The sequence below is a fragment of the Patagioenas fasciata genome, chromosome 1, assembly GCF_037038585.1.
Source record: "Patagioenas fasciata isolate bPatFas1 chromosome 1, bPatFas1.hap1, whole genome shotgun sequence".
Classification (NCBI taxonomy): domain Eukaryota; kingdom Metazoa; phylum Chordata; class Aves; order Columbiformes; family Columbidae; genus Patagioenas; species Patagioenas fasciata.
The window spans coordinates 53,341,109-53,356,188 of record NC_092520.1 but is presented as its reverse complement, the minus strand read 5'-3'; the positions used below and the strand labels follow the sequence as shown (position 1 = coordinate 53,356,188).

At 39.7% G+C, this 15,080-nt stretch overlaps 1 protein-coding gene across 2 annotated transcripts in view; it reads right to left on the bottom strand.

The window, feature by feature from the left end:
- The window catches only part of GPC5 (glypican 5), a 668,409-nt gene extending 653,760 nt beyond the window's left edge, over positions 1 to 14,649 (bottom strand). For both annotated transcript variants that reach the window (XM_065844183.2, XM_071806651.1), the window contains exons 1-2: positions 13,830 to 14,649; positions 3,488 to 3,649 (exon numbers count right to left, since the gene is read on the bottom strand). In XM_065844183.2, coding sequence (XP_065700255.2) covers positions 3,488 to 3,649; positions 13,830 to 13,989 — 322 coding nt within the window. In that variant the 5' untranslated portion in view covers positions 13,990 to 14,649. The remainder of the gene's footprint in view (positions 1 to 3,487; positions 3,650 to 13,829) is intronic.
- Positions 14,650 to 15,080: the final 431 nt, after the last annotated feature.

The following is a 15,080-nucleotide window of genomic DNA, read 5'->3' as shown; positions in this document are numbered from 1 at the left end:
ACAAGATTTACAGTGAAAAAGTAAATATACACTCCAAAACATGCTGAAATGTAAGGAAAAAACTGTAGCAGTACTTGCCAGGAAGCAGTACACAAGTGGTGCAATTAGTATCATATAGCTTGAAATAGAATGGAATTGCATGGAATTTTTGCAACATTTGAAAACTGTCAGCAGAGCTCAGCTCAGCAGAGCACTTACCATGATATAACCACAGGATTTTAACAAACGTTAGAAGACATGTCATATATATCTATATTTACTCTGGTATAAAGATAAAGGCATATACATACAGTTAATAGATAAGAAAGGCAGATAGATTCCTCATTTCACAAAGTCAGTGATGCCAAAGTACTTAGTACCTCATCATGTTGAAGGACTCAGGATCTCTAGATTGTAGGTAATACAGAGAGAAGACACCCCTCTGAAAACATCCAGAGGCAGATACAGGTTACATTTTTAACTGCCTACCTCTTTCTACTGAATATGTAAGAAACTGAAAAAAGAACAACACATTCACGATTTGTTGTGTTTGGATGCAGTCCACCTCTTTTAGGCTGAGGCATCCAACCTCAGCAGACTTTGAACAGAGGCAGGTGACAACACTGGCAAAGTCCAGGACACCTGCTCCCTTCTGCACACACCCCAACAATCCCCTTTTCCGCTTTCTGCATAACTGCTGAGATGTCTGCCCAGTTGCCAAAGCAACAGAAGTAATCACACTCCTGGCTGCACACCCCAGCCACAGCAAAACATAAAGGGAGTGAATGCCTAAAGATTCCATGGTGAACACAGACACACTGTCATACAGTAGTTCAGATTGGAAAAGACCTTCAGGAGGTCTCCAGTCCAAAAGTCCTGCTCAAAGCAGGGCCAAAAGTGCATTCAGACCAGGTTTAATGTCTTGTTATGTTCCTAGAGTACAAACCCTAAAAAAACATCAGCAGCATCTTTTTATGGTTTCTGATTCTGAAATAACGTAGTTTGAATTTTAGTCACTGACGGTAGCAATTCTCAAAAAATTAGTGGTACGTTCAACAGCATGTTTTCCCACAAATAACTAATTCAAGGTTAAACAAGGTTTTAAATTTAAGTATTAGCATAATCCACGGAATCTTCTCTCTCAATTATACTTCTTTACGTAAAAGGAATTTTAAGACAAAAGTACTAAAGTGTGTAGTTAGGAAATATATGAAGTGTATAAGGTGTGTAATACGTATATCATAGAATCATAGAATGTCCTGAGTTGGAAGGTATCCACAAGGATCTTCGAGTCCAACTCCTGTCCCTGCACAGGACAACCCCACAGTTCACACCATGTGTCTGAGGGCTTGTCCAGTCTCTTCTTGAACACTGTCAGGCTTGGGGCCGTGACACCTCCCTGGGGAGCCTGTTCCAGTGCTGCACCACCCTCTGGGGGAAGAACCTTTTTCTCATGTCCAACTTAAACTTCCCCTGGCACATCTTCCTGCCATTCCCTCGGGTTCTGTCATTGGTCACTAAAGAGGAGTGATCGGCGCCTGCCCCTCCTCCTCCCCTTGTGACGAAGCTGTAGACTGCAATGATATATGTTAAAGTATATGCTTTGAAAAGTATTTGTTTAAAAGCAAATGATGAAAGAAAGCCAGTGGGAAAAGTAATTAATGTCGAGCTACATATGTGGGAAGGATGGCTTGTGCTCCTGCACAAGAACTGCTCACACGTGTTTCGCCAAAAAAATGAAAAACTATAATTCTCTAGCAGTCCTGAAACCATTCGTCTATAGAGAGGACATATCACCACTACACTACAGAGACAGACTCCCTTCTTTGGGTCAGTGTTTTTTGAACTCCATTCTACACTGTAAAATGGAAAGTGCATATGCGCCACATAAGCCACATAATAATTGGTGTTCAAGGCACCCTCCTGGACTGGCAGGTGATACAATTTGAATCTTTACAAGTTGAGAAGGGCCTAGAACCCACATTTTTAATAGCTGTTCAGATTGTACCTAAGGGAAGCACAACCATTTCTCCTCGAAGGCACGTGTGTATCCCTGTCTTTCAGGGAGAACTCAGCTACAGGAGAGATGTACACTGCACACACTCTGAAAATACCCCACTGACTGAGCCCCTCAGGATGTAAATGCAACAGAAATGTAGTTTCTGGGTCCTGATTTCACTTAAGTTCACTTAAATGTCACTTAAATTCCATTCTTGTGAAGACTAAGAAATCTTCGGGTTGCAAAAGTATGTTATCTATATACCTAAGGGGAGGCTAGTGCACTGTTGTTTCCTTTTGTTTTTCTAGGGGTGAGGGAAAGGAGGAGATGATAAAACTCTTGAGGCTGAGAGTAGAGCCCTCACTTAGGCAGAACATACAGTTGGTTCCTGACCTCTACAGAGGCTACAGCCCAAGATCAGCAAAGCAATACAACATATTATACTGTTATGGTCCAAAAAAAAGAGAGCTAATACACAGAAGTTAGAAGGAAGAGCAAAGGCAGAAGACAAGGAGGGAGAGGTTTCTTTGCACACTTTATCAATGATCTCCTGATCGTGACACCTGTTGACAGCTGTGTTAGGCAGGCTAAATGGCAATACCCCCAGAAGGGAGAAAAACAATTGCAACTTGTTTTGAGCATTAGACAGCCCAAATTTCAAAAACAGAAGGCTTCAGGACCCCAGAGTCAACTTTGCTGACGATAGGCAGCTGGTGTTGTTCTGCTAATCATTTAGCTTCACAGGTTAAACAGAAGAGAGCCACCAGAAGGACAAATTCCTAAGCTGGTAGGAAGTTACCATCTTATCCTGTCCAACCAAGCAGTCATTGAGGCCATAAGTACACAAATGACAAGACTGTAAGGCTTTGTCCTCAACAAATATGTACTGCATAAGCCTTGCTATCACATACAACTTCATATTGCCACTATTTCTCACATCTTCTCAGCTCCTAATCAATTTCTGCAGTACCTTATGCCTTATTAATGCAGATAAAACTGAATAGTATGCAGAGAAATTGCAAGCAGGCAATCCCACCAACAGCCCAAACAACTATTAATTTATCAGATAGCTTCCTATTGGGTATTAGAACAACTGTCACTCAACCTCTAGATCTAAAAACTGAACCTCAAAACCAAACTACCCAGGTATTTCTATCAGAACAAGACAAAAAAACACAGTGGGCAAAAATACCAGAGTAACAAAAAATAGCTCTTTTGTAGCATTCCAGGCAATAATTTTGCATTTTAGTATTGTCCAAACTAAACCAGTTCAAGAGGAAAACCAAATTCTTGGTTTTCAATTTAAATCAAAGCATCTTACTAAAACAGTTATTCCAAAAGCAATACAGTTTCTAATCACTTGCATGATTTAATACCCCTTTGAAAGCATAAAAGCATAAGGAGAAACTAAAAATTATCAGAAAACTTTTATTATATGCATAAACTAATCAAAGATGAAAATCAAGAAAAGCATGAACAAATTTGGAAACAAAAAGCAGAAAGCCTTACCTTGAAAAGCAGCTGCATTACGAGATATTAAAAATTTTAATGTAGCGCTTGATGTTTGAAGCACTTGCTGTATATCTTGCTTTGCTGCAGTCTGATATCTTTCTTCCATCTTCTTAGTACAGCATGTCAGTTTTTCAGAAGTACAAACCTGGAGATCAGCCCCTAGAGAAAGAGATAATTACATTGATTGCTATGAAACAGGAATATGCAATACATAAATACACAAAACAGTTACATTTGTTTTAAACATAGGAATATACACATAACAGAAATACCCAAAGCTTTACAGACATCTGGCTTTGGTAAACAGAAAATAGAAGGGGATACTAACTAAAATTCTGTGGGAAGAGTACACTTACTACAGTCAATTAATGTCACATAATATAATTTCCCTGACACTGTAATCTTATTCCAGCTGTGAATACTGCTAACTAATGTTGATAAAATACATGGAATGTGCATTGTACATAATCCAGACTACCGAACTGCTGAGCCAGCTCATGGCTGGCATTCTTGTTCTTCTGTAAATCCTGGACTGGAAAGAGCTAACTACTGCTAAATATTACAAATACATCAGTGGGAAGCCCGTTCCTCATGAGTTTATAATTAATATTTTCATATTAACTTTTATATGGAGCAGTTCTGAATTCCAGTCTAATCTCTCTTACTGTGTCTTTCTCTAATGTTTAACATTCCCATGTATCTGTCATGTCAATTCAGTACTTCACCAACAGGTTGGGAAATATTAACCGAAAATAACATCTTTTCAAATTTTGGGCATGCTGAAATTCAGGAGGGGCAATTCTGTACGGCTACAACAATTGCCCATTTCATTTTTTTTAATAACTGCAGCATAATCAGGCATAAAAATACCTTAATATATTCCTTGTTATCATGTATTTAAAATACTTTCACACTGTATGTAAACAATGCTTTCTAAAACCAGGAAACAAGCATTTCATGAGAGAAGAAAGGTGTGAGAATTTAAATCGTATTAATACGAAATTTCACTGTCCAGTCCAAATTTTGTTCTTAGATACAGTGTTTCACTCACAGATATCACAAGATTTCTACCAAATATAGTGAGAAACTTTTCTTATCTGCTCTGTGGACTAAATTCAGCTTCTGGGGTTGTGTGCATATGCACCATTCTTCCTTCGTAATAGGTAAAAAGGTAAGATCATGATCAGAAGAAAAAAAGTAAGAAGTTAAAAAAGTAAAAACTTAAATCCGCATTGTCCTTGCCTCTATATTTGCTTTCAGCTCTTCACCACCACTTTGCACTCAAGCTTTAATTTCCCTACCACTAAATTCTCAAGATTTAACACCCCTTTTAAATATTTCATTCTTTTTTCTCCCCTATTTTTCTCAGATAAATCATTCTAAGGTAGTATGACTACAGTTATGGGAAAAAGGAGGCCTTACACATTTTGCACTCTAAATATTCCATTAATTATCTTACATAAATTATGTGTTTTAAATAAAATATTCCAGAAAGCTAAAACAGAAAAGTTAAGCTACTGAGGGCTGGACCAGAGCATTCTGGAAGAATGGTAAAGTGTTTAAATTCATTATATCAAACTTAAGTCCCTTTATCCATGTGTTGGCTGAAGCTATCTTAATGAAGCGACTCACAACCCTGTATATTAAGTTCAGCTACATAGTGGGGAAAAAATGTTATTACTTACATAGAGCAACCCAAATCATGAAGCAGGAACCCACTGTGCCATATTTAGACAGGTAGAAACAATCCAGAAGATTCCTTAGAAATCACATTGTCACAGAGGCACCCCGAGGCTAGTTTAAGGGACAACAGGGTCCAAAACAACTTTTATTAAACCAGTGAGAAACAGGGTGTTAGCACTCCAAAAGTGACTTAAATATAGGTTCGGGTATCAGTTGAGGAAAATTATTAAGGGGCAGCAACTGGTACAACAGGCGGTCCACAGAGTGCATGCGCGTGGCTTCACCCAAAACAATGCCGGAACCACCCCTGAGTCCCAGAGGAGTACACACTTGCCTCAACACGGTGTGGGATTATTCTTAAAGAGATACAGGTAAAGCGTACGCTCACGATTCCGCGAGGGTAAATTTATAATACACTCACAATTCTGTGAGGGTTAATTTACTCACACGTGCGAATGTGCACGGAATACTACACGTGCTTATGTGGAAGCACGGGAGGAAAATACACTCGCGATTGTGCGAGGATAAATTTATAATACACTCGCAATTGTGCGAGGAAATAATTTAAAGTACGCGTGCAAATGTGCACGGAATAAAGTTACACTCGCGATTGTGCGAGGAAATAAAGTTATACATGCTTGTATTAAGCACGGGAAGTTACACGTGCATATGTGCACAGAAAGGATAAATATACTCGCAATCCTGCGAGGGGTTTTACTCACACCCATGGCGGCAAGGCAAGCGGAGTCTCCATCCTGGGGAGGGGGGGGCTCTCGGCGGCAGCATCTTCAGCTCGTGCTCCGAGAGACCGGAGACAATGGGCCCAGTCTCGACGAGAGAGTCCCGTTTTTATACTGGCTGATCAGACCTGACTGTAGGTATTCTAGAAGCTTCTCTGCACCCCCACACCGTGTGTGGGGTGCCCCTGAAGCCTCCAAACATCCCCCACACTGGTCACAGGTGCCCAGCGGCTCACTGGCGCCTTGGCAATCCCTTCTCCTAATGGCCCTGGCCAGGGTGCTCTGGGCCAAACAAAAGAAGCTGTTAGCTTCAAGTAGCAGAGAGAGGGAGATGTGCCTACTCCCTCCATACTGAAGGAGGATGGGGGGGGAAAGGGAGGTTTGCATTCTGCCACACACATTTAGAAAACCACAAAACCAGAATGAAATAGGTAAATGATAAGGACCACAAAACCAAATCAAACAAACAAAAACACACACACACAAAAACACCCCACACCACATAACAACAAAAAAAAAAAAAAATAGTTATTCAAACCCTGGATGAACACTTACATCTACAGTACTACACGAAAGTAATTTGATTCCTATGACAAATATACAAATTTTGCTTGCTAATTGCAGATAATATAGTCTCAGATTTGCTGAACATTTTCTTCTGGCATCAGTGGTTTCCATCTTCAAAATTCCTTGTCCCTCCCTCCAAAAGCAGGTGTGGAAGGAAGACACATTTGAACCTCCAGTGGTAAATACTGAAACAGCTTTATGGATCACTGTGCAGCAACAGATGGCTAGTATTTAAAAACAGTAAAAAAAACACCTCACTAGTATGTATATAAGATGACCTACCTTACCCTCCAAGTCTTAGCAGATAGTAACTAAATGTAAATCTCCTCTCGCTGCTTGGAACTAAAGATTTATGAGAGAAAACTTGATGAAGTGTTATTATCAACTTGCCTCAAATGCAAATAATATTGTGTTGCATATAGCATCATTTTAGTCAATGACATTGTTGTATAATAAACCACGATTCCACGATCAGAAGTGTACAGTTAGGTTGTTAAACCAAGGAAAAATTAGAACTTCTATTATTTCTCATTCTCCTACTGATTTGATATGTCTCTTTCACGAGTAAACAGCTTTATTTCTTAGAAGAAATTATCTCCTTTTTCCTGTGAAGTTCAGAAAAGCACATCTTGCACAAAACCTTTGTGCAATTTTTCCAATATGTATGACCTCTCAACAACTACATTTTAGTTATTAACAAATAATATACGTCATCTGCTCATATGCAATTCCATATGTATATAGGTACAGACATACATAATACCCATTTAGTATTAAAATTAAATAACGTAAAGATTAGCTCTAGTACCCAAATTGTGCTTAATATTTTAAACAAATGTTAGGCACTACTTAGCTTTCAAATCTTCTGCACTTTGCCTCTTGTAAAGCAGAAGCTAATATGAAATTTTATCTAGGCTTAGGATAGGCTTTAGAATAGCTTCAAGACGACATTTAGACTTACAGTAAAACTCTGAAATAATAATGAATATTTGTTTATGGTTTCAGCTGACTCTTCAATATTCTTTTATTCCCTTTATTTTATGGTAAATAATTTTTAAGCAACATCTTATTAACATGGATATCATTCCCAACCCTAAGGGAACTTTTTTTTATACTTTAAGACTGCTAATCACGTACGTATAAAGAACATTATATTGACCTACTTCTGTTTCAGCTCATTAAACATAGCTGCTTTCACCAGTCAGGAAAAAGTAACCAGATACAACATGCAAATTAACTGAAATGACTAAGAATGGAGTGGTTGCTCAGAATCCACAGAGTGGCTTTGTACTTGTTTCTTTATCGAGCTACAGAACAAGCAACAGCCTATGGATAATGTTTCAAAAGAGAATATGTAAACCAGCAAGAGAAACGGGTTATTAAATTTCAGTACAGCAAACATTTAAAAAAACAACCAACCAACCAAACAAAAAAACACACACACAACACCACACCACTTATTTTCTGTGTTTTCACATCTAAAAAGTCATCCTATCTTCCGTAAGAATTGTTTTGTGATAACCAATTATTTTGAAACACAGTAAGAAAACATTTTCTGCTCCAATAAGGAATATTGGTTCTTTTCAGTACCAAATTCTGAAGGCTCTTCACTGCAATCTATTTTTAGACAAAACCACAAGACAGCAAGAAGTGAAGTAACTTAGACTGTAATAAATGTCTATTAACATAAACAGTTGTAGTATAGGAAAAGTTTTACAACCGAAAACAATCTATATAGGTGCAGTAAAGGTAGTTCAGCAATAATAAAATGTAACTATTCTTAGGTTTAGGTTTACCTGTTTCTAAAAGATCTGAAACTGATTTCAAACTTTCATTCATGGTCTCAACCATACACATCCATATTTTCAGTACCTTGAAATAAACAAGTGCTGACAGGATGAGGCCATAAATTGCCAAGAAGACAAAATACCAGATGCGTGGTAAATTTCTGCCTGTCTACTTAGACAAATACTTCCATGAGATCAAATCCAGAGTTTAAAAAAATCCCAGAACAGACCTAAGATAGTCATGATAAACAGTGCCTGAAAGCAGTTGTTCAAACCAGCGGTTTATCACAAAATGGATTTGCAACCTGTATCAGACACGAATCCTTCTCATGCTTGCCCTCCTATATTAATTTATTTTTGTTACAGCCACCACTCCAGACTTAACATTAATCACCATCATTACGATTGCTGTGAAATACTTCAGCATTGCTAAATGAGGCAGGGCTCAGCATCAAGGCCCTGGCCTTGACTGTCCACACTGTTGAACTATCACCTCACTTGTTTCTGTGACTGTTCAGATGGCACCAGGATTTCTCTCAATGCAGTGCCCAGCTGCCCTTGTAGAGATGGTGCATTCTTCAGGCTGCTTCCAGAGGATACCATAGGCAACGCTGCAGTACAGGTTTGGCTCCTTCCTAACATCCTTTCAGATCATCAACCTACCAGCAGGCACCCCTCCATACACCCATGCAACATGCAATCACATTGCACCACACTCGTGGCCTGCCAAAAAGCTGTCCTTTTTATAACACTGTTTGAATTGCAGGGAAAGGGAACTCCAAAAATTCATAGTGCTTTGGCATTATAAGAGCATTATACTGGATATAGAGAAGACTCAAGAGCAAACACTACTGAGTGAGGACAGTCAGTCCCTTCTACAACAATGCAGACGAGAGCCAATCTGTTCCACTCTGCACAAGAACCAGCAGTTGGTCTTCTGCCCTGTATTTAGCAGCATAGACACTGAAATATGGTAGATAGAAATGGGAAAACTGCTAGGTAGTTGAGCTCATTTCTTTGTTGTTTTTAATCCCCAAATGTTTTAAGAATTGTTTCACAGCAACCTTCTTGTGGATCCAGAGGTGCTCTCCACCTAAAACTTTATCTGGAGATCTGAATGCCAGTTTGACAGAGTAACTGGAAGTGCCCCTGTCTGCACACATCAAGAAGAAAAATATTTTCTCAATTAGACTTCAAACAGAACAAAAATCCAGATTACCTGAATGTAACTCATATTACAAAACCAAATTAAAATTCAAAGGCAATCTGATCTGGGTTTTAAACTGACTTCCATGGTTACATTAAGCTGCATTCGCAAAAATATTTTAACTTGAATTAACAAAAGAGTATAACACACCAGTTTTTTCTGAAATCATCTCATCCTTCAAGTATAGTTTGTCTTGCTTATTCAATTCCATATCCTTAACAATCGTCTATCCAAAAGCTTTTGCAGTCACAAAGTCTTCGCTCTTTATTATGCCTGTTGTTCTCCTAATTGTACCGAAGACCTCCCAAACACACTGTAAAGAAACCTACAAACAAACCTACAAACAAAAGAAAACAAACAAACAAAAAAAACCCCACACAACACCCTGCTGAGAACTTAGAAAAATATCTCCAGTATTTTTTTCCACTTCATCAGGAAGTGTTTGATTCTAAAGTTCCAGCAAACTTTATGTTTTTCAATAAGCCATGGAATTCAGGTTTTTGGTGCAATCAGAAGACTGACAGTTTGCTCACTGACATAACAACTGGAAGCCCTTTGTCAAGAAGGCAAGGGTGACTGGTTTAGTGTCCATCCCATTCTGCTATTCTACATATTCTGAGAGAAGGAAAACAGAGAAGAAAGAACAAGAATCTGTCTGAAAAATGAGCAACTAAAGCTAAAAGCTCTAGTTTTACTAGCATATATGGAGTATAAGGGTAGAATTCTTCCACAAAGTTGTTTAGGTTATGATACCAGAAACTGAGCACAGGAAATAAAAATATGTTAAAAAAAAAAAAAGAAAAGGCATTCTGTAGACAACTAGGTTGTTGTTTTGTTTTTTTTTTTTTTTTTTTTAAATAACCCAAGTCACATATATCTACAAAAATAAAATCAAATTTAAAAAAAAAAAAATTATACACACACTTTGAGGCCTTTTTATATTTAATTCATGCTTTGCATGTTGTTTGATTCTCCAGACAACAAAAAGGGTCTGTTAGGATTTTTAATTATTGAGGTTTTTCTGTACAGTCTCAACAACACCGCATTAGTAGCACAGATCACACAGGAAAAAACAAAGTATTTTTGCAACTTAAAATCAGTTGAAAGTGATAAGTGTTTCAATATACTATGCAATGGGGGTGAGCACAAGTCTATACTACAGTTCACAAATCACTGTTAGTGTTTACAAAAGACTGAGCACAACTACCCAAGTTTCTTCATTGCTGGGAGGTAGGAAAAAACAAACAAACAAAACAACAAACACAAAAAAACCACAACCACACAACTTGGCTTTGTTAAAGAAATTAATTTGTCTTGATTATTAGTTGCCAGTTTCAACACCAGGATATCCTGTGTTACATGAGTGGTAACAAAAATTCAAAAGATCACCTTTGTGCATGTATCTGGCATTTTTGCGTATTTTTGCTCCTTTAAAGATACATGAACTACATACAACCACTGCAAAACTAATTACATAAAATAATGCATAGTTTTTTGAACTAATATAACTTCAAAATATGGACACATGGCAGTCCCCAAATGAAAAGAATAATAATTTCCATGATTTGCTGATATAAGTCTGCTTGGTTTTTAAGTATCACTAAGAAAAGTAAAAAACCACAATTGTGAATGCTACAGTCTTTTATTTCAATACAGACATTGAAAACAAAGCAAATATAAGCCAACTTCTTCCCTATAATTTTATTGACTGTAGAGGTAGCCTTCCACTGAATACAAATTCGTACACCATCTAACATTCCCACTCTTTCAGCTAGTGATCCTTCTCCACGTAAACAGTGTGATTCTGCTTAAGACATTTAAAGGTGTCCTTGTACAAGCTAGGTCAAAGGTATCACTAAAATAAAGAAATGTCAACAATATAAGAGAGGCAAAGGGTGTACACAGCTTGGTCTGAAGTCAACACCTACCGGTTGATTGCTGAGTAGCTCCCAGATGTCACTGGCTGCACTGACAGTGCAGAGCAGCTGCCCACAGGTAGCATCTGAGATGCCACAAGTATCCCACCGCTGCTGCTCCAGAAGAATGTGAGTCTCCCAGAGGTATCACATCTGCTGGCTCCATGGGAATGTTCCAGAGACTTTAGGGCAACTCAAATGGTGCCAGATGCCTACATTTAAGCAACTGAACTAAGCCTTAAAAGGGCAGATTGGACACCTGCTTTCACAAGTGGACATCTACATAAAGTGTTTATGCATGTTACAGTATTACAAACAAACACATTTCTAAGTGCCATCAGAAAAGGTTTTAAAATATTTTTCACTTCTTGCCTCATAAGAAGGTTTAATATAGAAGATTAGTAGCAAAAGTGACATTTCTTTCCTCTTCACATTCTGTTTCCAGCCTACGAATACCTTTAATCACACCTAAACCTTCTAAAATACTCATTTAATCCCCATTTTCTTGTCATCTCTAATTCTGAAAAGGTTTTACTGTTCACAGGTATTTGTTTCATGTACCTCTGCAATCAAAGCTAATCAGAGCAAGAACTCTGAAGCTTGTCCTCAGCTCTTTGAGTGCTGGTGTTTCCCAGGCTGCCCACAGCCGCGTAATTCCTTCAGAGGGAGACAGACTGCTGAGCACACAGCTGCACCACATCTCCTGCCGACTGCTGCTTGCAGGGGCAAGTGGAGAGAATAATTATTTTATTACTCTTATAATTCAAAGCCAGCTTTTGCTTCAAGAACAGGAAATACAGAAAAGTCAAAAGAAAAAAAAGGAGAGTGGCGTTATAAAAATATTATGAAGGAAAGGAGAAAATTCAGAGAGCAGGGCAAAAGAAACATACATAAGGCACCATAGTTCTTTTCTCTTGAGATGTTTCCTCCCTACTCCCACTATATAAGTGAACATATGGTATCAAAATAAATGACAATGGCAGAGAAAGTGTAATGGTTACATTAGACTAAGGAATGAGAAGAATATAGACAAACTGATACCATATCATTCATACTGATGCTATTCACAGAAATCAACACAAAAAAATTCAAATCACTGACAGGACTTTGACTCATTTCTCTTTCCAGACATCTTTATTCACACAGCATCTAATAATGCTTTCCAATTAAAGTGTTTACTTTTAGTGAAAAGAATAATAACATCTGTAGCTAAGGACAATGTAAGAAGACAACACCTGTTGTCAAATGTATTGGTAACCTAAATATAGTACTTTGATTTGTAAACTGCACATGCAGTATTGAGTGTCTTAAGTTTAGAATTATCCATTATGTTTTAAATTAGAGTCATTTAAAAAAGAAAAACAACTGTATTTTGAAGTTATTCCTTTAGGAATAAACATAGTATGCCTCATGTCAGCTTTCAAAAACTAACAAAAGAAAACAACTCATGGACTATTTAAAAAAAATTAAAAAAAGAAGAGGCTATTGATATTTTGAAGTAAGAGGAATGTAAATTCAGCTTTAGTTGCATGAAAAAATTACATTCTGGCAGGAAAAGTATTGACTCACATGTTCTAGTTAACTTGTCATCTAAACACAAACACACTTTATAGATGCGTGGGGGGAAAAAAAAAAAAAAAAAAATCAATCTCGGACCATGAAAATTTCTGCATTTTAGTTTTGTGATTAGCACCACTGAAATGAATTGAGGTTTTCGGGAGTCTGGAAACAACCCCCAGATCTAAGAAGGTATGTGTTATTACATACATGCTTTGTCACGTAATTTAGTATCCACTTTAAAAAAGTTCCTTTGTTGATATCAATGTTAGGATGTACTCAAATTGTCAGGAAGACATTACTTTCCAGGAATTTTATTGTTACATCTATAAGCCGAAGTTCAGTAGACAAAACGTGCAGATGCACCACTTTCAGTGGTGCAAATCATTCTCACTTCACCCAAGACCAACTCTGACAGCGCAAGACGCAGTTCGGTGTCTTTCCACTTCCTTCAGGGTTTGCTCTGGCACCGACGTACCTGTGCCTGCCCACGGACGGCTGTCAGCAGGGTGACCCTCCAGCTCAAACTGGCTCCCTCCTCTGCGCGGCACCCAGTACGCCACGAAAGTGGGCACCAGGAGATTTTAGGCACATGTCGGGGTGCTCCAGTTTTTGCAGAGCCCACATCCCGAGTAAGGAGCCAGACATCTTCCCCTCCACCACAACGACCCCATCAACCCCCAATGTCGGTAGAGAGCCAGGTCCGCAAGGGCTCAAGGACGCGGACAGCGGGTGGCAAGAGATGCCCAGCGGAGCTGCAGCAGCCCCGCCGCCGGCACCAGTCACTAATCACCGCCAGCGGCACCAAATTCAAACCGGCTGTCCCCGCACACTGACAGGGCAGCTCCCGGCGCCTTCCGCCCCCGGCAAGATTTCCCTCACCTGCCCGCGGGGACTCCGGGATGCCTCTCAGGGGGCCGAGCTGCCGCAGCTGGAAAACTTTCCGGACGCCCTCGCAGCTCGGTGGGGCCTCCGCATCCCCCGAGGCGGTGGCCAGGAGCAGGACGCCGAGCCTGAGGACGCTGAGGCTCTTCACCCCCATGGCTCGCCCGCTGCCGCAGGGCCCTCGACACAGGCGCCCCCGACCCGGCCGGTCCCGTGTCCGCCGGCGCGGGGTAGGGGGGGGAAGACTGCCGGTGCCGGTACCGCCCCCGCCGGGACCCTCCCCCGGCCCGGCCCACTGCCGGGGGCGACAGTGGGAGGGCGCTGCCCACTGCCCGAGTTGCGGCGATTTCACACCGCTCTGTCGGGGACTGGGGGCGGGCACAGCCCGTTTGGGGAGCGGAGGAGACCCCACCTACAAGCCGGAGTGTTGGAGGTGCGGAGTGGGGAGAAGAAACCTGCAGGGAAAGGAAGCAGCGCATTGGTAGGTAAGAAAGAAACCCCAGCAAGCATAAAAAAAAAAAAAAAAGAGATTTAAAATAATTTGAAGTGCTTTTAGGAACTACTTGCAATAGCCTAACCAGCAGGCAGTAACATACACAATTCAGTTTGGCTTCAAATCCCAAACTTTTGCTTTTCTGACAGAAGTCTCCAAGAATTCAGCTATCTTCAAGAGGTCTTCAGAAGTCTCAGTTATCTCAGGCAAAAGTGACAAAGGACCAGTTTACAAAACCCTCTCATGTTTACAAGCCAAAGTCCAAAGTCATCTGTCAGAGCAGACAAGGAAGCAGCTGGGACTCATCGGGTTATCTTCTAAATAGCTTCTTTGATGCCAGAGTTAAGAATTCCCTCCATGCACAAATTCAAATGTCACACCTTACCCCTTATAGCTGGAAATCGTTCTTTGTCGGTTTTGAAGCAGCTGGTGGTCATTCAGCACTGTACAGCATCAGTCTATCCCAGCTTTCACTTAAAAATAAATCTTTTATCTGTGGCAGCAATTTCAGCACAAAACTGCAAAAATATTTCTAAGTGTGAATTTTTCTATGCATCCATTTGAATACAGGTAACAAATTGACACACCAGTTATTACAACTTGCACTAGAGATCAACCATTTCTCTTCTGAACTATAAAAGAATGCCATTAAATTAACATTTTCCAGTCTGAGTGACAGTTTGTAAGAAGCAGAGAGGACTACTATTTCCTTTTTTGAACCATCAGCACTCCTGGACTTGGCAGGTTCTTTCTGC